The following is a 23,359-nucleotide window of genomic DNA, read 5'->3' as shown; positions in this document are numbered from 1 at the left end:
CCCACTGTGCTCTTCCGCTAATTCTCCCTCCATTAATGATTGTTCGTGGCTTTGTCGTTTCGCTTTTTTGCGCTTTATTGTTATTTCTTCATCATTGGTTAAACCCATAAACTATCCCGTCAAGTGCTCCAGGGCAGCAGCAAGTGCCCGTTGCAGGCATTTCTATGGCACTTTCAATGACCACTTAAGGAGCATTTTCTTCACACTTTCGTTGGCAAAGCAACACCGCGGCAAACGGCAGGCACATGAATTTTCATTTCATTTTCATCAACACGCAATTTTTTCCAGTCTCTACGCATTTTATCTTAATGTCCATTTGTCGAGATTACCGCATAGCTGGACGTGTGTTAAATTGCAGCGTCATCCATCAAATTGGCCATGCCCCAAACTTATGTCCACCGACCCGACTTTGTTGCACTTGCCGATGGTTTTTCACGCTGCATATTGCAGCGGCTTTTCCGGTGTTCATCTTGACTGGCTAACTAGCGAGCTGACCATAAAAAAGCCGCGATGCACTTGGCTAATTGCACATTATATTGCACATTTAAATTTTATTTTTATGTGTTTATTTTTCCCAGATGCGTATGTTCCGGTTGAGGAGGGAGGTGCCTTAACCACAGAGATGGAACTGCTTTCAGGTTACTGATTTTGGAATACTATTAAAAGAAATAAAACATTGACCTTAAAATATGAGAGGCCTGATTAACTGGTTTTACATATCAGGTTGCTGCATTACAATGTCAACTTATGATATTGTGTCTGATGTAACTTTTTTAGTTTGAAGGTTAATATATTTATTTATAAACAAAATATAAATGATTTACTTTATAAACTTCTTAAGTTTTTTTTAAATTTTTAAACATTATTTGAAATAACCGCCTACAAGACTGGAACCAGTCTAGAGGAACTAGCCATGAGCTACCAGACCTAGAAAAAAAGTTTAAAGCTTTTCAGAGAAGAAAAAATGTAGCTTACAAATGTGGCTTAATTTTAGATTAAAAGCTTACCAGCTTAACATTATGTTAATTTTATATTATTTTAACAGTTTAAACAAAAAACTGAATAGTTCAAAACATATATTTACTGACACGTGCAATTCATTGCAATGTAAATCAAAATTCTGTCATTTCCCATTTAGAAAACTCAATAAAAATATAAAACATTTAACAACTGGTGTAATAATCATAATTTTATTTCGTGTTTAATTAATTTATTTGTACAATTCTATAGCTAAATATGAATACAATTACATAAATCCTATGCGCTGAACGCCTATATCATATCAACGAATCATTTTACAAAACTGATGGGTTGGGGGGAATACATATAGATTCTTTTCATGATTCTTCAGTGCAGTCAAATCTAAGAAAATAGCTCAACTCAAAGATGGGATTTCAGATACAGACTAGAAGAACTAAGTGACGAACATTAAACTAGGCATAGGTAGCGCCATTCATTAATCATAGGGCCTAGATCGTATATCATAGGTTTTTTCGTAATTTGCGTTTATGTTGGACCAACAACAAATAAATATTTACAATGAAAGAAAAACTCGCCGGTTTCAGCGTGGAAAATAATTAAAAATACAAATAATACTGCTCGACAAGCACGTCAAAAGTTAAAGGCAGAGAATTTCGAAAGAGTTACAGATTCAAAGAAACAATGAGGAGTAGACGGTGGATTAATTCTGGATGATGGTTGAGTGGTTGAGATGCACAAGTTACGAGGGGAAGGGGAGACGTGGGTGGGGGTGGTTCAGTCAGCGTCATATCTCGCACTCGAACTCCGAGATGCGGTGGTTGAAGTACACCACTCCGTGCTCGAGATCCTCGCTGAAACCGCTGACGTCCATGTAATCTGACGCCGCCGAGTCGTCGTCCACCCACTTGTGCAGCGACCTGGTGATCTCCAGCCTCGACTGGGCGAAGGAGGGTCGCATGTGGGGCTCTTTGTGCCAGCAGCGGGACATCAGGTTGTAGAACTCGTGCCGGCTCTCCTTGGGCAGCTCTGGGCGGAGTCCCTGGGGCACGCGGCGGATGACCTCTCGACCCGTTAACTGGGAGTAGGGTGTGGAGCCTGAAAGAGAAATTAAAGATTTATTTCACTTTCTTTCATATTATAACTTAATATATTAGGTATAAAGTATCAAGTTTTCCGAGAACATTCCTAACTTATTTTAAGCTTCCCACACAATTCTTAATAAATTCTAAAAATAATAAATTCTACAAATAATTGACTTTAAGGGACGTTAAAGTCAAATATTTAATTTTTATGTAATTGAAGTCAAGCAAGAAGACAAGCACTTAGCTAGTTATTATATAAAATTTAATGAACCATAAAAACGGATACGGTTCTAGTAAAAACCGCTAAAAAGTCAACTAAAAATGAATTCTTGAGAACTACCCATATAAAACAATATGATACTTAAAAAAATCTTTTTATCCCAACCCCTAAATTACTGCCAATTTCAGTGATTTTCATCTTTGATGTTTTTGTTTGTCAAAAATGAATGCTATTAGTCTTGGCCATATAATTGGAAGTGGGAATTAATTGCCCACTCTGAGAAATTTATAGCATTAGAGATAATGTAGATCGTTGAACACGAAGGTTTTTGCCATCTTGATGGTTAAATTACGATAGACTTTGAGAAAAAGCTGAAGCACAAAGCCTTAAAATGGCCGGACAACTTATTTTAAGGCTGTTCCTTTTTGAGAATTAATTGCGAACATGCAATCGACACAAATAAATCCTAATTTAAAACGGCTCTTGATGGAACCCTAATTATGCCTCCTTAAATTATAGTCAGGGAGTCCCAACACCTACCAAGAGTGGCTATCTCCCACAGGACAATGCCAAACGCCCAGATATCCGTCTCGGTGGTGAACATGTGATATTGAAGGCTCTCTGGCGCCATCCAGCGGATGGGAAGGGCATGCCGCTTGCCGATGGTGTCATGGCCATGGTGTGACTTCTTCTCCCCGTGCGAATGGTCTTTGGAGCAGTGACCCGGGCCGTGTCCCTGGCCGAAGGTGTGCTGCCAGTGCTGCAGGATGTACCTGCTGCCAAAGTCGAACTTGAACTTTTGGGCATTGCTGCGCAGGATGTCATTGGCCGCATTTTTCTCTTGTTCCTTGCGCATCCTTTCAGCATCCAGATCGATGGACATGCCAAAATCACAGATCTTGCACATTCCATTGTGATCCAAAAGGACATTGCGAGCAGCCAGATCTCGGTGGACAATCTGATTAAGGGAAGTAATTATTATATAATATTTTTTTTATAAAAACAATTTTTAATTTTCTGATAGGCTCACCCTTCGGCTGGCAATGTACTCCATTCCGCAGGCTATGTCCAAAGCAAATCCTGCCAAGGTTCGAGGCGACAAGGGAGTCAGACTTCGACCTCCTGGCACTGAAGCTGGCAATATATTTGTGGCACTTCTGGCTGCCCTCAAGAGGGACAAAAGGCGACCTCGCATGGCATACTCCATGATCAGCATATGTGGTTCTGAATGTACATTTTAAAACAATTAAGATGCATTTCATTTAAATTATAAACAAATCAAGACTGACCAGATTCCACACAGGCTCCAAGGAGGGTGACCACATTCTGGTGCGATCCCAGCTTCCGCATAATGTTGGCTTCGTCCTTGAGGGTAACCTGGGCGCTGCACGCTCGGATTGTCTTCACGGCCACGATCCTGGTAGCCCCAAAGTGCCCGCTCAGGTCATCCGCCTCCGCCTTCCACACCTGGCCAAAGTTTCCCTCGCCCAGGAGGCTTTTCAGCCGGATGTTACTCCGCTCGAACTCCTGGAACTCACTGGCCAGAGAGGTTTTGTCGTCATTGATCCCATATCGATTGTGGTTCACATCCCGTTGTGCCGCCTGCGACATGGGCATGGCTTGGTGGTGGCTCTGCTGCTGTTGCTGGTGGTGCGTCTGATGGTTTTGATGGTGGTGGTGTGGATGGTCCACTTCATCTTCTTCCTCGTCTAGATGGTACTTGGAGTCCACTTTCTTCACAGGGCTGATCGGCTGCTGATCTGTTATGCAGACATCGAAGACTTCGCCCTGTTTCGCCCTGCGCCGCACCACATAGTTGCGCACTAAGTACATCACAATGGCCGCCAGGGGAATCACGCCAACCGCCACCAGCACCAGTGTGACCAGGTTCATGCGCCGCATCTCCAGATTCAGATCCCGCTCGTTAGTGATCAGCGTGGAACTTGGCTCCTGTGGTGGTGCCGCCGAGGACGAGGACTCCACGATTCCTATGAAAACATTTTCGGCGGGTGGTGCTGGAGTGGTTGTGGTACTCGTCGTGCTGGTGGGGCGCGGATGCACTGTGGATCTCACCGAAGTGAGAACGGTGGTGCGCAGTATCTTTGGACTGGAGTCTGTGGTGTGGGGCATCTGTGTGTGGGTGCGTGGTGTGGCACCACAGTCGGCGGTGTTGTTGCAGAATATGATCAGATTGTTCTGATCCTCGATGTTGATCTCCTGCGTCAGCGAAGGTCCTAGAGCCCTAATCAGCTCAGTGTCCTCCTCAATGATGGATTTCTTTTTTGGTGTGGTGCTTGGTACTTCGGTGGTTGAACTGGTACTGGTTGTGGTGCTGGGTGTGGTAGTAGTTGTTGTTGTGCTCGTTGTGGTTGTAGTGGTTGTACTTGTTGTTGATGTTGTTGTTGTGGGGGAAAGAGTAGTTGTTGTGGTTGTCGTAGATGTGGTTCTGGGCACAGGTGGTGTGGTGCTTGTACTACTGGGTGTTGTGGTTGTGGTGGAAGATTTCGCTGTAGTAGTTACATCAGCCTGGCCCACCATCGTAGTTTCCTCTTCCGCACTGAGTACAGTGATGATCAGCGGAGTGGACGAGGAAGTCGGCGCCGCCTTGGTCACCACTCTGCGAACCACCACAGGCTTCGCAATCTCCGACTCGGGTTGCTTTAGTTCCTGGAGTGGATCCACCGCCGTGGGACGTCCCGACCCCACATACCGTGTGCGGCTGACTGGCTGGGCAGGTGGTGCCGCTGCAGGTGGTGCAGGAGCAGTTACCAGGCCCCGGTCCCTCATGTGGTACTTGTACCTACTGCGACTTCGCTCCACGGCGGTCAAGGGTCGCCTCGTCGATGCCGTGGGTCTAAGAGAGCTTTCTGCCACAGGAGCTGAAGTTGTACTGGTGGTGGTTAGAGTTGCCGGTGTGGTGGTGGAGGTTGACGTGCTGCTCTGGGCCACAGAGACCTCCAGCACACGGGGATGTTCATCGTCCCCCTCGGCGGGCTTGATGGTCAAGCCTCCAGGGCGGATTGGTGGGAGCTTGGCGCCAAAATAGACGTAAGGCTTCAGTTCCTCCTCCTCCTCATCCTGATCCTCGGCATCCTGGTCCACCGGAGTGGCCTTGCTGCGCTGTGGCTTGGTGCCATCTGCAATGTGGTTCAGGGTATCGTTCTGATCCTTGGCCACCACAAACAGTCCATGGGAGGACTCGTCGCTGAAGAGAATTTCGTTGGTGTCGCGATCTCCTCCGGAACTATTCGCCTTCCCGGGGCCCTTCAGCACCACCGACGAATTGTTGCCACTCGGGGGCATGGCCATCCGGGTAAAGTTGGCACACTGACGCATGCAACTGGCGGTGGTGCGCCGAGTGAAGTTCTTGGTGCAGTTGCGGATGCACACGGACCTCGGATCGCTGGGCGCCTTGGATGTGCTCTCCACCGCCGCCGCGGGGGAGATGGCACTGCGTCCGGTGGTGCCTATCCGAGTGCGGAAGCCACCGCGATGCAGGGCAGATCGCCTGGCAGCCAGCACATTCATCAGCTTTCGCTCCCGATCCTGAGCGGAGTTGAGCGGTGCTATCGAGGGCCTGTTAGCCCCGGAAGGCCGATAAGTGGTGGGTTTCTCAGCAACCACATCTGAAATGGAAATGGAAACAATTAGCTTATTGTTATGTGAATGGAATATTCTTAAAGTGGCTTGGCATGTACATACGTACTTAACAAAACAAGATAGTCGCACCGTGTCTGTTTATTAAAAAGTATTCATTGGTTGTTATGAATGAATGAATAATTGTCAACAGGTTTCACTATATATTTGGTTGTAAAACTAATATAGAACTAAGTTCCTTTTACGATAAACAATGGTTTTATAAAAAAAACATGTAACCCTCCAGATGTTACAAAGGTAAAAGCTTTAATTTTATTTAAAACTAAACATGGATTCTTTTGTAATTTTTATATAATTTCGATAATTTTTTATCAATACAGGTTTCGTAATCGACCTTATCGCTTTTTGCTCCAGTGTAGCGTGTCTGCCGCTGGCATTCTTGACACCAGATCGTGACAAATATTGGAAAAACAAATCTCGAAATGGAAATTGAATGCGACTAAGGCAGCCATCACGAAACCCGTTTGGAATGCGAACTTTGCCTAGGGTAAGGCCTCGTCCACAATCATCATCATCTGGTGCGGTATGAAAAAACAGCATCTTGAGCATCTTGAGAAACGAGGCTGCTCTTTGGAGCCATTAATCAGTTGGCCTAAACGCTTCTTAGCCTAGAAACCGATTCGATTGTTGGTGACTAGACCAACTGGTTCACCGAAATGTTTACTCAATTCTGGCCAGGCGGGTTGCAGTTTCTCCAACTCGCTAATTAGTTTCTGCCCGAAGCTTCTATGTTCTATCTGCCTCCGGCCAGGCAGCTGGCCAATAAATTACCCAATTGAGCAATGGGCCTAAATCCGTGCGGCCTGGCCTGGCGGCTTGGCTGCCTGACCTGCGCGAATCGGGCAAAACAATTACAAGGCGGCTGTGACTCGTTGCTTGCACAATTGTTTAATTTTCGCGTTGCCAAAACAGTCAGCCAGCCCGCCAGCCAAACAGCCATCTAGCCAAAACAATGCCAGCAAACAAACATTGTTGCCCCGCCGCCGTTGCTTTTCACAAACATTTAGTTCATTGGCTCGCTGTTTAGGCCAAGGTTGAGCTTGGCATCTCAAGCGCGGCACAGCGGCTAGAACAAGTTGGAGATGCCGCTTGTTGCCGGCAGCCGCATTTTAGCCAGTTAACTACCAGAAACAAACTACCCACCAGCTCCTCAACCCACCCCATACCCTTTTCGTTTTTAGACCAGCGATCTGTCTTTGTTTTGGCCGAGACGTTTCTTGTTTTCTTGCCACTTTTCGTCCATTCTGCCCGATTGTACAACACTGTCTGTTCCATTTGGGCGTCTCGTCACGTCGCTGCCTTCAATGAAACAAAACGACAATCAGCCGTCAGTTGCCATTTTGGCCACAGCCACAGAGGTTTCTTTGGCTACGCCTAGCTCTGTCCCAATGCACTTTTAAAAGTAATATTAGCTATTAAATTATTTATAACTATATTAAGAATATTTTTAGCTAAGAAAGTTCTTCGCCAAACTCTGTCAAACATATATAGCTTTTATTTCCAAATAGAAATTTATAGGCACGTGAGACATTTAAATTCTTTAGAAATAATTCGACCCACATACTGTTACTTATTTCTTTGTGAATAAAAAATCAAATTATACAATTTCTCTTAAAAAGAATTTATAAATAAGCTATGCCATGTTTTCTATTAATAACAATATTGACTCACAATTAAACTCCAAAACATTCATTTGTCAAAATTTAATCAAATTATTTATTAGAATTTATTCCAGGAACTCTGAATCATTCTTCTCCCAAAAGGGAAAATCCAATTCTAACTTAATAAAGAGAAGCTAAATCGTTATCTTAGCCGCTATTACCACTCCGGAAAGAGTATTTCCAGAGGCGTGGACTTCCTCCCGATACGGCTGCTATATGGCTTTATGGTATTGGGAACTATGACTTCTTGGCATTAGCTATGCTGCTGTTGTGGCCATCGACGCCGCCGCCGCCTGGCATGCGTTGTGGAATTTTAATTTGATTTTGGTCATATACACGATTTTTTTCGGCTGCGCCCGAGCCAAGTTGAGCCAAACTGAGCGAAGCGGGCCAAAACCGAGTCCAAAACACGGCTAAAAGTAGCCCAAGACGGGCATCCGACGAAACGGTTCTCCCCGCCGAGGTGGCAGCTATTGACAAATTGGTAATGCGACCGGCTAAAAATCAACTGCGAAATAGGTTGGGGGAATTCTGATCTGGCGGGTTACCTAAGTGATCGCCAGGTGCTTACATAATGCCCGAAAATTGTGCAGCGTTTGGCAGGTGATTAATCTCCGGCCAAATAAGAGAGAACAAATCAGCGAAACAAAGAAGCCATCAAACGGATGCGACGGCGTGACTAATGCCAGCATTAGCTTCTACATTTTTGCGAAACTCGCCATCGAACTCTGGCCCCCGAACACAAATAAAGCAGCATTGAGACAAAAAAACAATGGAGAATACCCAGCCCGGTTCAGCTCTTGATTCTGGCCGAAAAAAGCCAAGTTTATTTGGCAGCTAATGAGTCTTCGCCGCCGCACAAAGCCCATCAAGGTTGCCCCCGCTCCTCCAACTCGGCCCCCAATAATTGCACAGATCCCACCCTAACTGAAGCCAAGCACTCAAAAAAAAATGTGTATTACTTTTAATCATTTTAAAATCACAAATACTAAGCTATTTAGTATTTATTTTTATAATTATTATAATGGCAAAATTCTTTAAGAAACTATTCTTGATGTTAAAATATATGTTGAAATTACTACCATTAATCACACCTCTTCTTCATTATCAAAGACATAATAGTTATGCTATTTAATTGATGATATTTAATACAAGAAAAATACTAATTCTAAAGCCAGGCCATTAATCAAGAATAGGTGAGAACATTTTTCATGCTGATTTTAAGAGTCAAGCGATTTAGACACCTTTATAAGAGCTATTATTTCCTGTATTAACTTCCTATTTTTCTGTATGTAATCTCCATCAGAATCGAATTACAAAAACACAAAATTAAACTATATATATTTGTGTGGGGGATTGATATTACCGCTTGAATGAATCGCATGTCTTGGCTTTTGTTTAGAACTTTTAATTAAAAATAAATTACTGACACGAGTGGGCAGGGACTGGCAGGCAGACAGTCTCAGTCGCACTCGCATTACCAGCTGACTTTGCAGTTTGTTCATTGCTAATTGACAAACGAACAAATACTCAGTAATATACAAAAAACTACAGAAATAACTCATTTCCAACCTACAAAACACACATACAGCTATCGAGCTATCCAAACACGCAATGCAGTTGATCGTGCTGACAGCTGTATTTGATTCGATTGTCTAAACTTATTTAATGGTGTCACATTCGAAGTTATGAAATTTCATTCATTGAGCGGAAAATTCATAATCACATATGCGGCTATGACACAAATGTCAATCATACGCAACGTTGCACAGCCCGCCAAAGCCAAATTGGAGTCTAACCGAATTGACAACTGAAATTTGGAAATTTCCGCCCCAACTAGCCATGACACAAAGACCTTTTTGGCCAAAAAGAATGGATTTCCGATGCCTGATGAAATGTTCTAGAACTTTTCAAATTAAACACTATTGTTAACTATAGAATTTCTTTATTTTGTTGTTAAAAGCAAGGCTTAATGAATACTATAAACAAAAGGTGTAAGACTGTAATACTCAACAATCATTAACGCATTACCTAATACAATTTCATGGCTATACTATTTAGCGAATAAAAAAAGCCTTACAAGAGGCTTAGCCAGAAAATAGTGGGCCATCAAAGCCGTGGAATAAACTGAAAAGGTGTTTTACCGCAAATTCCACAGAAAATCCATCACCAGCGACCTTGACTCATCACTTTCTTAATTATCCCAGCTGTTTCCTGGCCGGCAAAGAAAGCAATCCAAGCTTGGCGAATGCAAATTCAATCAACGTAAAACGCTGAAAACTTTCATTAATTCGTTGGCACTAATTCAGGCGTCGCAGCTTCACTTTTGCTTTCTGGTTTCGGCCCGGTATTTGCACAACTTAGTGCATAAATACACACTCAGACAGGCAAACAGGCACACAGGCAACTGGCAGACTCATAACCACACACAACTCGAAGACAGTTCATAAATACAATTTTTAAATGCCGCCTTGGCAGAAAACAAAAAACTTTCTCCTCCACTTTCGTTGCAATTTTTCTGGCCGCACCGTTTTATTTACCATGTTTCTCGTTTTTCGCTTTCGTTTGCAGAGTGCAGCAGTTGCACCCTATCCTATAATATCCCACTTTCATGGCTAAAACGTGTTTGGTTATTTCGGCTCTTTATTTTTTTGTTACTTTGCCTTTTTTCTTATTTTTTTTGTTTAACTTTTTTTTTACTGACCGAGCTGCCGACATGCAAGACATGTTTTTGCGCTGGAATCGCCTATCGAAAGCATTTCTAATGTGAAATCGAAGCATGCAACGCGAATGGAAACGAAATGCCAAAAATTGGCAAATGCCACACAGCTCCTTGACCATAACGGGGAATTCCTTTTTGGCGAGGGTGTAGCTTAAAAGCCTGAATATTTAAACAGACCAGAAACGACCTTATTTGTAGATCCTATTATTATAATAAAATTGAGCCTTAATATAGAAAAACAATTAATTAACTTCCTTTATTGAAATAGTATTTAAAGTTTTAAATAAAAATAAAAATCTTTATAGAGACTATCTGCATTTTAAAGTTTCTCCAAGGAGCTTGTCCATTTCGACATTTAAACCAAAAAAGGAGATTTTGCCGGAGCTCCCAGCCAACTCTTGTGGGTGCAGAAAAATGCTGTCGAATGCAGGAAGTGCAGTTGCCATCGACGACGTGAGAAAGCCAAAAGAAATGGCAAAGGTACGAGTTGCAGTACCAGTACCGAGTATCGGGCCAAAACGAAGAAATGAAATGAAATGCAAGCCAAAAGCATCGCGGATGTCAATGCGGAAATGGAAACGGAGCTGAAGTTGTCGTGAAATGCCGCTAAATGAATCGTTTTGGCTTTTGGTGTAGTTTTAGTTTCAGTTTAAGTGTTAGTTTCCTGGTGCGGTATTAACCCTTGGCTGCCTTGACAGACCTGCTGCTGCTGCTGCTGTTGGTGCTGCTGACACCCGGCCACCCAAAAACCCGGCGATATAAAGCCGCTGAAATCACTCGACAAAGCTATCAACTCGGCTGAGAGCCTGACCTTTTAATTGCGCAATTACGGGCGCCGTAAACCGGAGACCGATTTCCACTTTGTTTTCCATTTCAATGTGCAGCCCTAGAAAAACGCGCATATTTTAAATGGTCAACAACAATACGGCCAACAGGCAGCAGGTTGCAATGTTGGATAATTGCAAAGTTTTGTTGTGTTCATGATTTTCTACCATAGTTCGAGTATCTTTACTTTGGCTGCCATTGTGCCGAGGTTCGGTGGGGGCTTCCGTTTTTTTGTTTGGCTTGGCGAATTCAGAGCTCGGCCTGAAAAGTTTTCAATACTCATCGCCCGGACTGCTGTAGCTGTGCATTGAGGCGTTGCAAATGGCCCAGGGGCGTGGCACATGTTCATCATCATCAGAGGCAGCGGCAACAACCAGAGAGTGTAGCATCCCAGAGTGGCTCATCGGCTATTTACGCAACGAAAACTAAAACTTTACACCACCCCCATCATTAGCTCTTGGCCGCTTTCTTTTGTCCCACGGATTTTAATTAAGTCCCCACTAAATCATCGCAGTTGCGTAACCCTTTCCCTGCAGTTGTGGGTCACCAGCAGTTTTATTATTAATCACGCACCCGACCCACCAAGCCACGACAGATGGCAGCGAAGACAAAGGAAGGAAATTAGCCAAATGATAGACCTGGGACAAAAAGGGTTCAATAAACTCCCCCCTGCGGCCAACTTTTTTTCGCAACGAAAGTTAATAAAAAGAAATTATAAACATTTTATATAAAAATAAGGCAAAACACACACAAAAAATTGATTTTAGCCACCACGGCCAGCCGAAACACCGATTGCGCATTTTATTTCCTTTTCCTAGCCAAACCACAAAGCTACCATCGTGGAATGGGGTCTTCAAATCAAATTGAATTGAAAAGCAACAAAAAGCCAAGCGAAATTAATATAAATGTGCAGGAAACACGAAAATGTATAAATTGTATAATGTAATCAATATTAAAATCGATTTATGGTTTGTGTTTTTTAAACACTCATTCCGAGCAGCAAAAAAATGATTGTTTTTCTTGATTTATCTCCGAAGTATGATCTTTTTGAGAATAATATTTATTCTCCGTTTACCCATTGTTTATTTGTTGCCTTAGTTGCCATTTCAGTCAGCTTCCCAGTTGAAAACTTTACATAATTATATGTAAATAATTCTTGGCCTTGCCAGCCGATCACGGTCCACCTCGACTGAACTCTACCCGATCGATTAGTTCCGTGACGAAGATCTTTTATAGAGTGTATGAATGGATAGTCGTAGGTTTCCCGGGCTGTTTACACATTTGGGTTTTGAGCCCATCAAATAATGAACAGGGCAAATATTTTGATTGAATACTTGTTGTTACATATAGGCGGACTGTGGAGCAGAGTGAGAGCCAAATCCGAATCAAAGTACGTAATACGGTAGGCAGGTGCCCCTTCCAGCGTGAAAGGTCTGAATATTTACCCGGCTGCAGTTGTTTTTAGTTTTGGGTAACAATGCTTCCACTGCCTCCTCTAGCCCTGCCTCTTTCTCCGGCACTGTTTCCCTCTTTCTCTATCTTTCCCACATTGATGCACGCCCTCATATTGCGTATACGCCCCGGTTGAGACGAGACCCAAATCTCTGGCGCACGGAGAAAAATATGAAGTAAATTAGCTATTATTCGGGTATTTTTTGTTGTTATATAAAGTGCTTTAGTCGAAGGTTTAAAATTGTGGAATTTACTTTATATTTGTTGTGACTGTCTGGTGCGATTAAAGTTTCTTAGGCTATTCACCCACAGACCTTAGCGGAGTGACTTTGATTTCCTGACTCGCAGCTTTTTAAGATTTAATAGACCTAACAATATCTAATTTGCCATTTTGTGGCTGGCTGAAATTAAGTTGTCAAATTCTATTATCTGACTCTGTGATAACTCTTCTTCGTAAACTCATTTTGATTCCCAATTTTTCAGTGCAGCTGCAGACCTGGCCCGAATGCACTTGGCTGACTGGTTGTCTGACTTTTTGTTGACTTTTCAGATTTTCTCTTTGGGCTCCTCTTCTTCTGCTTGGGGAGCTTTGGGCCGAGCTGCCAACGCTTCACTACGCCTGCTAAACGAGTGGGATTACGCAACGGACGCACATGAGGTCTCTCAAGAAAGAAAAAAATTGAAAATGAAAAGAAACAGGTAAGCGTAATGAGCACAGCAACTGAGACTTCGAACTGGGACCGAGCCACACCAATATTGATATTTTTGGCCGAGTATCTCGAGTGCTCAAGTGGCCAACAACGACACCTACAACTGGCCAGGCCAACAGCTCGGATGGAAGCCTCGAAAAGTGCATTTCGTAAGAGCCTGGCCAAAAGGAAAACCAAAATTATGCCCATTCATTGCCGGCTTAGGCCGGACAACCAAATATATATTTTAATGTGCATAAATTAAGTATAATCAAAATGCATTAACGTTTGTTTAGTTACCTCTGGGCCACGGCGGTTTATCTCCACTTTGGCCAGCAATAAAAAACATAGTAAAAATTGTTGTGTTTGTCGAACAGAAAAAAATACGTTCATGAATAAAGATGTGGACGAAAAGCTTGAGTGTTGCTGGTCCAGACGCCACAAAAAAATCTTAGGCCCGACACTTTGCTCCAATAAAATACACACTCGAGTCGTCCATTGAATTCGAATTCAAATTCCAAATACCATTTCCATTTCGAATTTAAATGCAAACTACGGTCTGGCTGACACCCACGCTGTGGCGCATTCGAGAAACCACCAAGTCCAAACTTAATTGTTTATGAAAATACTTAATTGAAATAACAATCACTGTTTACATTTATGAGTGTGCGAGGCAGCCATGGACAAAAGAGCCGGTCTAATCAATCCACTTGCAGCTCTAAAGACTCTGAATACGTTTATGAAAGGCTGGCAACGGCTAAAGGCTATCTTCACCTCGACATTTGCCCTTGCAGAACGGTTTTATATTTTCGATAGTTGCAACTCAATACCAAAAGGGGCTCCACATGCTGTGGGTTTATCTGTGCAATTGAATCTTTGTCTTCACTGGCTCGAGGGGGTCAGAAATGGGTCACATTTTTTGGCCAAGACCTTTCTAAATTATAGGAGAGGCTACCATATTTAGTTCAAGGGCCATTGTGAGCAAAGAATGTGGTCTTTCTAGATCTCTTTTGAATATCAACCAAAATTAAAGTCAGTAACTGGTCTCAAATCTTCTAAAAAACTTAAATACCCTGTCCGTTTAGTGGTCTCGTCCATGACAACCGTAAATTTTTAAAACCTTTTTTATTTTCCTGTTGATGGTGGCTAAAGGCAATAACCGTCAACGATCCCCCACTAAATTGAATGCAAGGAAACCGGCCCATAAAACCCATTCCTTTCTGTCTCATAACCAACCTCAGACGTTGACAACCACTTCTGGCTTTCAAATGCAAAAGATTGGCCAATGCCACAATGGCTTGCACTTATTGTTGCCGGTGCTGCTTCTTCGGCTTTTGGCCAATTGTTTTTTGTTCATTTCCACTCGCCAGCAAACTCGCCAGCGAATGTTGCTTCGTCTGCTGGCTGGCAGTTGGTCAATAATTGGCATAGATTTATTTTGGCTAGTTGGCAATTTTTTCCCCAGTCTGTTTGCCGAGTGAGTGTTCGTGTGTGTAATATGCTAGAAAACTTACCCACATCGCCGGGGCTCAAAATTTCCGCTGAATTTCGGCTTTCGCCGTCCCCGTTGCCGGCGGTCGCATTCAGCTGGTTTTGATGTTGCTGTTGCTGTTGCTGAAGTTGAAGTTGCAAATCCGATGCAGCCTGGCTGGCTGGCTGTCTAATTGCACCATTAGTTGTTGCATTCGTGTGCGTTTCACTTAAAGCCGCCGCTGCTGCCGCCTCAACAGCCAACAATGCCACAGCCAACAAGAGCAACCAGCAACAGCAAAATGATTCATTGCTTCGATGAATTTTCATCAACGACATCGTAACCGAAGCATATACCAACAAAAACTAAGGCTCAAACAAACAAAAGTACTTAAGTTATTGTTGCTGTTGCTCTGTTTAGCTCTGCAGTGCTGTGTTGTGTTGTCTTGTGTGTTTTTCTCGGCTGATTGTTTTCTCTGCTGATTTTCTATCTGGTTTTCTATTGTTCGTTTACACTGGCACATACACTCTCGCAGTTTCCCACTTTTCCACAATTGTTTTGTAGAATGAAGCTGCGCGTCTATATCGCCGCCTGCCACAGCCTCTCCCCTTTCTCTGCCCTCCGGAGTGGCTGATGTTGCTGTTGCAGTGGTAGATGTTGCAGTTTCAGTTGCCGCTGTTGCGTGCAATAATTCAAGTCGTGCTGTCGACTTATCTGTGCTGCTGCTTTGGGAAATCGTACGCCGGCCCGTTGCTGCAAATGTCGGAAGAGAGATCGGAGTGCATTAGTAAAATGTTGGCGATTGGTACAAAAACAGTCAAGGAAAACGCAGCGAAAGGCATTGAGAAAGAAAAGTCATTGCATGGAGGGATCAAGTTGAGTTTAAAATTGTATTAAAACTAAGCTCAAGCCAGGTTACTAGCTTGGTTACTCATTTGACCCACTAAACTCTTACTTCGTATACAAATTGTTCCTCATAAAATTCAAATTTCATCCCATTTGGTAGAGTTTTGTAACAAAATCGGAGATGCGATATATTTTTGCTTATATTTTAGCAGTAAATATGAAGATTTTGCCAAGAAATTCAGTGAATCAGCCCACATACTACCGACTCTAACAAAGTCAGCCATTAAGTTTGGCAACCCATTTGACTACCTGATGTCTTACTTTACTCTCGCCATCCAAATTAAGTATCTAATTTATGCCCATTGTCAGGCCAGCGACTTGGCAATAACTTCTACATTTTAGAAACGTACCTACTGCCTGCCAAAAAAATCAAAATAAAAGTTATGGCCACTTTAGATCAAAGTTTTTTTTCATGTTAGACATATGGACACATGTCCGGGCAGATAACCCAGAGCTAAGGTCCCTCATAAGCCGCTTGGCTCGGCTCGGCTTGACTTGGCCATCCCATGGGCAAACATCAATTATAATTCGCGGTAAGTAAGAGTGATAACTGAGGTCGCCCAGCGGATCGTTCAGCGGTTCAATAAAATCCCAGTCCAAATCCAAAGCCGATCACGCATACGCCCTGTTGTGGCCGCAGCTTGACAGTTTCGTTATTTTTGCTCAACTTTTTTTTTGTTTTTTTGTCGTTAGCCATTAAAACATAAGCAACTATGAATTTTTATGGCAATGTGTGTCATTGGCTGTGCGGCGAGGAATCAATTAAAACGAAGTAAAGGAAAAATAAAGACTTGCGCAAAATTACGTTGACAATTTCACCCGATTTGGTATGCGGCATAAAGTGCCACTCGGCCCGGGCCGCGACAAGAAGCCTTCATGCCTGGGTGCGGCATCACCTTTGCGTATGTGGCTTAAAGAAATAAGCCCCGGCCTTAGTGGGGGGAATAGCGTCCAAAGTTTGACCCTCGCAGTGGCAGATTAGTAAGGCCTTGTTCTTTGTTATGCTGATGAATTATGGCCGGGATGGAGACGCACAAAAGTGCGCATGGCATTTCTATTTTTACAAGCATTGGCCAAGAACCTTTCTAGTCGCTGATGAGCAAAGCGGATGAGCGAAAGTTCAACGCTCGTTGGACAAAACCCAGGCTTAAGAACTTTTTTGTTGGCCGTTCTGGGCTCTTTGGCAGTTCCCATGATTAATTGACCCGTGCAGGATGTCGTGTAAGAAAAGCCGAAAAGAAAGAAATTTGCATGTGATGATGATGGTGGTGCGGCCGTGGTGGTGCTAATGCCGATCTGATGATCAAAGAACAGTCGCAAAAAGCATGATAACCATTTTTTAAATTATACGTTTCTCGTAATTTGGCTATAATGCGAAGAGATTTTTTGTTTGTTGCCGCCGAGTTTGCCGTCGAGTTTGGCTCATTAAGCTCGCTCCCAGTTTAATTATAAGAAATGCCATTGACTCGCTCTGTCGCGCTCGTTTTTATGTGATTATATTTTTTGTTAATTTGTTATAACATCAGCATCAAGTTTAGAACTTAACAGCCAAGGCGCGCAATAAGATTACAAACAAGCAAGGCGGATACGAGAGGCTGTTCAAACAGCAAGATACCCATTAGGGGTATAGCTCTAAAAAAGTTATTTTGTTTTTACTTATAAGAAGTTTTTACAGAAGGAGAATATGTTTTTTAATGGTAGATTTTGATAGATGGATGGAGAATACTTCCTTCTAGACAACCTGTAGGGTATGCGAAAATAGCAAATCACCTTTTTGCCAAACTGACTCTCCGGCTCAATCAACGTCTTTGGAGTGAACAGAAATACTTTCAAGTGGCTTACAATTGGATGAGTTCCGAAGTGGTTCTCGCGTTGTTTACTTGATTCTTTCGATGATTGATAAAGTGCGCAGCTTGACAAAAAAGCTCAGAACCCGACCGGGCCGAAAATCGAGCCGAGAATCACATTCGAGGTGAGCGTGCGAAAGAATTTCTGGCAGGTCTCTGGGCAGGCCGCAAAAAAATCTCCATCTCAAAATAGAAACAGAAAAAAAACGAGAAAAAATAGATTCAAAAACGCCCACATTGCGGCTTTGTTTTGCCATTTTTCTATTGTGCCGAACAATGGGTTAAACTTGGCCACAGATGATTAAACATGCAAATTGGCGTTGGGAAATCGTGGACGAGCAAAGACACGACACGGCCAGTTAAAAATGTTTATCAATCCGCGCGATTTTATCAGCCGGGAGCGATCAGCGGATCGCATAAACACACTCGTAAAACAAATGCAAATTTTGCTGACAGTTTCTGTTGCAATCCGCTGGCAGAAGTGCATCCGATGGGTAGCTTCTTGCCATGCCGCTTGGGGGACTTCAATTTAAAATCATTACATGATTAATGTGCTTATTCAGTGGCGCCGAGGAAGTACCCGGGCATGTCAGGAATGCATCCCATCCATAATCGATGGGAGAATAATTAGAAAGCAGTCGGCAGTTGGCTAATTACAGAGTTGTTACAACAAGATACTCCTGACCACTTATAAATTCATAAGCATCTAGTACCAAGGAAATTCCCCAGCAAATAAAGAGATTAAGACTATGAACTCGTTAAAATTTGACGAAAACTTGCTCAGACTTCATGAGTATTTCAAAGCATTTTTTCAACCATGAAGGTGAAGTCTTCTCTGTTGCGACGCATGACAAAATCGACAGCAGATGTCGTCAACTTCCTTTCAGGTAATAAAATAATTATGTAGAATAAATATTAAGTAACTAACGCTTGTGTGTTTTTGGTAGGCAAACAAGCGACAAATTTAATAATACAAATAATGCATAATTTTGCTTTACACTTGAATGCTGTGTTCAGAGTTCCGAGTTCCGAGTCTCAATCTGGGCTCGAGTGGGATTTTAGGTCTGAGTCGAAGCGTGCAATAGAATAATTAACCCTGAACCCACCAGTACACTTGTGGCGCTGCGAACTCACGTAGGTAAGAATGCCCCATTGTTAGCCACATATTTAATCACTAACCTGGTGGATTTTTACACGTTTGGTTCTCGGAACCAGCCAGACTCGCAAAAAAATTCCTATAAAAGTGGACAAATATTTGATCGGATGTTTCGGCGGAGATTGGATTAGCTAATCCGATCCGTAAACATCAAGAAGTTACCGCTAGTTGGATAGTTTCACCGAAATATTTTTCATATCCCCCGGGGGTGATCATTTAGATGATTGGTAACATTCAGTCCGCATCTCCGTTTGTGCAAGAGTTTAAAAAGCGCTGAAAATTAATGGGCTGCACTTAAAACTGTGTTAGGTGGCTTGGCCAACGGATATATCTCTCTATGTGGCCACCAAGAGCGGGGGAATGGGGCATGCGAATTGATTGAAAATGACAGTTAACGTGCCGGCGCAGTCATTAAGGCAAATTTGCAGTTTGCGGTCAGGCGATGTGGCTCTCAAGGGGGATAGCGATGCGGGATTCGCGTGTGTGGTTATGCAAAGGCTGAAGGAAAGCGCAAGTGATGCCAAGGGGAAGGAAAGTGTTGTTTTTCAAACAAATTGCTTGTGATTGAGACAATTGGAGCACGGATTAGATAACCTGCCTTTTGGCACACTTACCAAACCAGAGCACTTTATGAAAATATCTTGCGGTAGTCTACCACTTTCCTAATATCTCAATCATAGCTTGAAACTGAGCTCCATAAATGAATGGAAAACACTGAGAAACTTGTAGAACCTTGAGTGTTATTGATATTATTGACTTGTTTATATGGGTTTTTCTTAAAACTGGCGGGGCAACTCACATTCTCATCTTTCTCTATAAATGATATTGCTGGAATTCAATAACTTGGCTCTTTATGACACCACATCATCCCATATAGGATGAAAAGCCATAAGATCATTTTATTTCTATTTTATAAACCATTAGCATAACAATTGATCGGAGAAGTGGGACGAAATGGGTCAGGGAGTGCTTAGGTGCACCTCCCACCCAGTCTAAGATCGCTTTATTGCAATTCTTTTGTCAAGCTCAAGGCTTTGCCGCATATTGTGCACTTTTTAGGTGCCGCTCCGCGATTTCTTGTGTGGGTGGACTGAAGTCAAAAGCAAGCTGGGGGACAATTTATAGCTCTGCTACAGTAACCGATTTTGTAGGGAATTTCTAGACGCGCCCATGAGTCACCCGACTGGAGCCAGTGAAGTACTTTAAATTGCCTTACAAAGTGCCCATTAAAACGAACGGGTAGCCCGATCGCTATTTAGTTAATTAGTGCAAAGTGCACGTGCCGCTCCCTAGAACACACCAATCAGTTGCCGAACCTAACAGCCCATAGCAGTAGAACCTTTGTGACGAAGCATGATATCTTAATTAGGACATTGCCTTAACATTTTAGTACCTGCTAGAAAAGTGTACTTTGTAGAACTACTTTTTAAATGTATTCAGTAGCTCAGTAAGCTCTTAAATCACTTTTTTGAGGTTTTTTTCCAAACCCAACTCGATCCTAGGCAACCCAATCTGTGTGAGTCACCAACTCGGCACTGGCGGCTGCTGCTGCTCATGTTGCATAACGAAGACCCACAAGTGGCGGCTAACTAGCAACTTAATGCTCCATTGGCGTCACATTAACGGCTCCGTTAGCATCCATTTCCAATGCAATTAGCTGGCGATACTGATGCTCCGGCAGGCACTGCAGCCAGCGTCCGGTTACCAGCTGGGTTCGATCCGCATACCACCTTACTGGCTCCGGCTACCGCTTTCTGGTCTCTGTTTACCGGTTCGCTGGCAGATCGGTGGCGTCTTTAAAGCCATCCGATGCCAATTGCCACCGTGTTATGGTTATGGTCAACTCCGCGGCTGGCCAAACAACTTTTCAATTTCAATCCGAGCAAAATGTTCACACAGTTTTCATTTCGCCTTCACTGTTTCTGGTCGTGTTGTTTGTGTTTTCGTCTGCGTTTACACGATTTATGATAAGTTTATTTTTAAATGTTAAACAAGCTGCCAACAATGCGGTGTGCAAAGTTCTAGCTCGGCTCTCATACATGGGAAAAAATGCAACATATGAAGGGGTGATTAATAATTTAAAATTAGACACTTGAGACCACTTAACAAAGAACCATGGCTTGGACATAGAAAGAGGTCTTATATGGTATCTAATATTATAGAAATATTCTTAGACTTCTTGAGAGTTTTCCTCTCTCTGCATAGGCTCTACGTGGGCGTGCCACCCAGGCTTAGAGTAGAGCTCCCCCGATCTTAGCCGGGCCAAGCTAATGAGCTCGACCCCTGGCCTTTTTTTTCCCCCAGGGCCCCCACAGACACATTAGCCACGCTCCAATTATTGCAACTGGCGGTGGCAGTTGGCAAATTAGAACGGCAAGGTGATTCCGATTCCGAATCCGAATACATTTTGCCCCTGCAGACCGTCGGAGGTCAGCAGGAAAATATGGAAAAATGCATGGACCATTAATAACAAAAACACATATATTCACTGACTGCCTAAAGCGGCTGGCTATCGTAAAAAAAACAAAACTCGGCGAACTACAGAACCAGCCACCAGTGCCAGATTAAACCTGTTTTGCGACAAGTGCGCCATGGTACGCGACTGTCTATGTCCATTACAGTTAGAGACATGGCCAGCAAATGCAGTCAGTAGGGGACAGTGGGTGTCGTTAGGTATTCCTGCAAGTGGTGGAGTTCTCACTGGGCCTATCCAAAAATTAATTATTTAAAAAAGGCCTTTTCAAGTTAAAACATACATGAACGATTTTTAACCAGTCACAAAATGTTTAAAAAACAAACACAAACTCTCCCTAAATCCCTGTAAATAAGTCTTTAAACTGATTACTTCATTATCCAAAAATTATTTATTTAAAATATTCTCTTTTTCAAACCCAAGTATGATAAGTATGATTTATTACGTATAATTATTAGAAAATATTTAAAGAACATCCAAAAACTCGCCCTAACTTGTAAAGATAAAACCCTGTAAGTGAACTAGTTCTTAAACTAGTTAATTTGCTATCCAAAAATTAGTTACTTAAAATATGTTTTTTTTACGCTAAACCATATATAAGAGAGGCATGTTCAACTGGAATATAATGATGCATCAAAAGATAGTTAATTCAAATGTTTAAAAAAATCCCTTTATCTTATAAAGAGAATCCTCTGTAAATGAATCTTTAAACTGGTTACTTCATCCCAAAAACAATAAAACTCCATTAAAAAATCCCCTCTTTGCAATTAAATCTCGCAAATTCTGGAAAGAAATCGCATGCCCCAATCCCACCGTGGCATGTGCAACGCTGGTGCTGTAACAGTTGTTTTTGCCTGGAACCTTTTTTGTGGGCCCGGTTTTGGACTGTTTTTGCCGATTTTGCACTCTCCTTCTGCCTCTTTAAAGTTCAAAGGTGTCTGTGCACGGTGTTTGTACTTCGGTTTTGTGTGTCGTGAGAACCGATTTGTCAGATACTTAGACTCAGATACTTTTGCGCTCAGATACCATGCAGATGGTCAGCACTTTCGCTTACCAATCTAATCGGAATTTCAGGGATTGTCACAAACTCACTTTAGCTGCCATTGGTGTCGGCGATCCAGAGTGGCTTAGTTTGTGCCACAGACGCTTCTCGGGTGGCAAACGCATCTATCAGATGCACTCATTTGTTTGGGCCGAGCTTTTTTTTCGGCAGCTAGCTGTACGCGCGGGGGACTGAGCGGGACGGCGATACTCCGAAAATCGGGCAGATGCGACCCGCAACTTTTATGAAAACTTCACTGATTGAGATACAGATACTGAGATACAATTTTTGCAATGACAATGCACTGTGTAATTAATTTCGCTTCAGGCCAAATAATAACAACATCTCGTTTCGTTTCATTCACAGCGCATTTCGCTTGTTTATTTATGCATTTGACCCGCTTCGTGGCTTTGATAAAAAACAACAAAAACTTTTAAGCCGAAACGAGTTGCAACAATAATAACAAAAAAAAACGCCACAAAACGCACAACAGGCTTTCGGATTGGTATCTTGTTGTTGTTTACTTGGAATTTCACGTAGCCGTCGTCGAATTCTACGCAAAAAAACTTGTTGCCTGTTTTGCTGTTGTTTTGTTTATGATTTTCATTCTGCACTTGTCGGTCGATAATATTCTTTAGCACATATACTACACACACACTGGCACTTAATGATTAAATCGCATGAAAACACAGCTTTTTGGTTAAATATTTTCATAAAATTCGGACGTTTTTCGGTTTCATTCCAGCACCCACGACGGATTTTGGTATTGGAGGAGTTTGGCAAGTGACGATCGTAGTTTTCTCTCTAACTCTATCTCTCTCACCCGCTTTCTCTCTCTCTATCGCACTCGTTGAGGCGGCGGGGGTGGTGGGCGATGATCGGAAATTCGCATGCGCGGCCCCGCTTTTCGATGGGGATGTCCGGGCTTCGATGCTTCTTCGTTGAGCGCGCGCGTGAGTTTGAAATTGAGTTTCAGATACGACTTGATATTTTTCAGATACATTCAGCTCGAGCTTTTAGTTCGCTCTCAACACACTCGGCCTGTGGATCAGCTTAGGTATAGCTCCAATGAGTGCGAAGGAGAGGCCTCCTATTTACCTCTCGCTCTACACGACATGTAAGAAACAACCCGAAGGCTAGAGCGCCGTCTCAGAGCGTAAATACTGTAAGATACA

At 42.9% G+C, this 23,359-nt stretch overlaps 1 protein-coding gene across 1 annotated transcript; it reads right to left on the bottom strand.

Annotated features, from left to right (window-relative positions):
- Positions 1–1,171: 1,171 nt before the first annotated feature.
- LOC6507356 (mucin-19) lies at positions 1,172–23,149 on the bottom strand. The gene is made up of 6 exons (XM_001956144.4): positions 22,235–23,149; positions 14,804–15,513; positions 3,573–5,909; positions 3,314–3,507; positions 2,824–3,241; positions 1,172–2,076 (listed from the first exon to the last, which is right to left on the bottom strand). Exons 2-6 carry the CDS (start codon positions 15,096–15,098, stop codon positions 1,766–1,768), a joined length of 3,555 nt encoding a protein of 1,184 aa, XP_001956180.1. The 5' UTR covers positions 15,099–15,513; positions 22,235–23,149; the 3' UTR covers positions 1,172–1,765.
- Positions 23,150–23,359: the final 210 nt, after the last annotated feature.

This window comes from Drosophila ananassae, chromosome 2R (genome assembly GCF_017639315.1).
Source record: "Drosophila ananassae strain 14024-0371.13 chromosome 2R, ASM1763931v2, whole genome shotgun sequence".
Lineage (NCBI taxonomy): Eukaryota > Metazoa > Arthropoda > Insecta > Diptera > Drosophilidae > Drosophila > Drosophila ananassae.
This window is presented reverse-complemented; position numbering and strand designations above follow the sequence as displayed.

Coding starts and splice junctions, on each gene's coding strand:
- LOC6507356 (XM_001956144.4), bottom strand. CDS start 15,098: ATGTCGTTGATGAAAATTCATCGAAGCAATGAATCATTTTGCTGTTGC. Junction 5,910..14,803: donor TTTGAGCCCCGGCGATGTGG/GTAAGTTTTCTA, acceptor TTTCCATTTCAG/ATGTGGTTGCTGAGAAACCC. Junction 2,077..2,823: donor GTGGGAGATAGCCACTCTTG/GTAGGTGTTGGG, acceptor TTTCTCTTTCAG/GCTCCACACCCTACTCCCAG.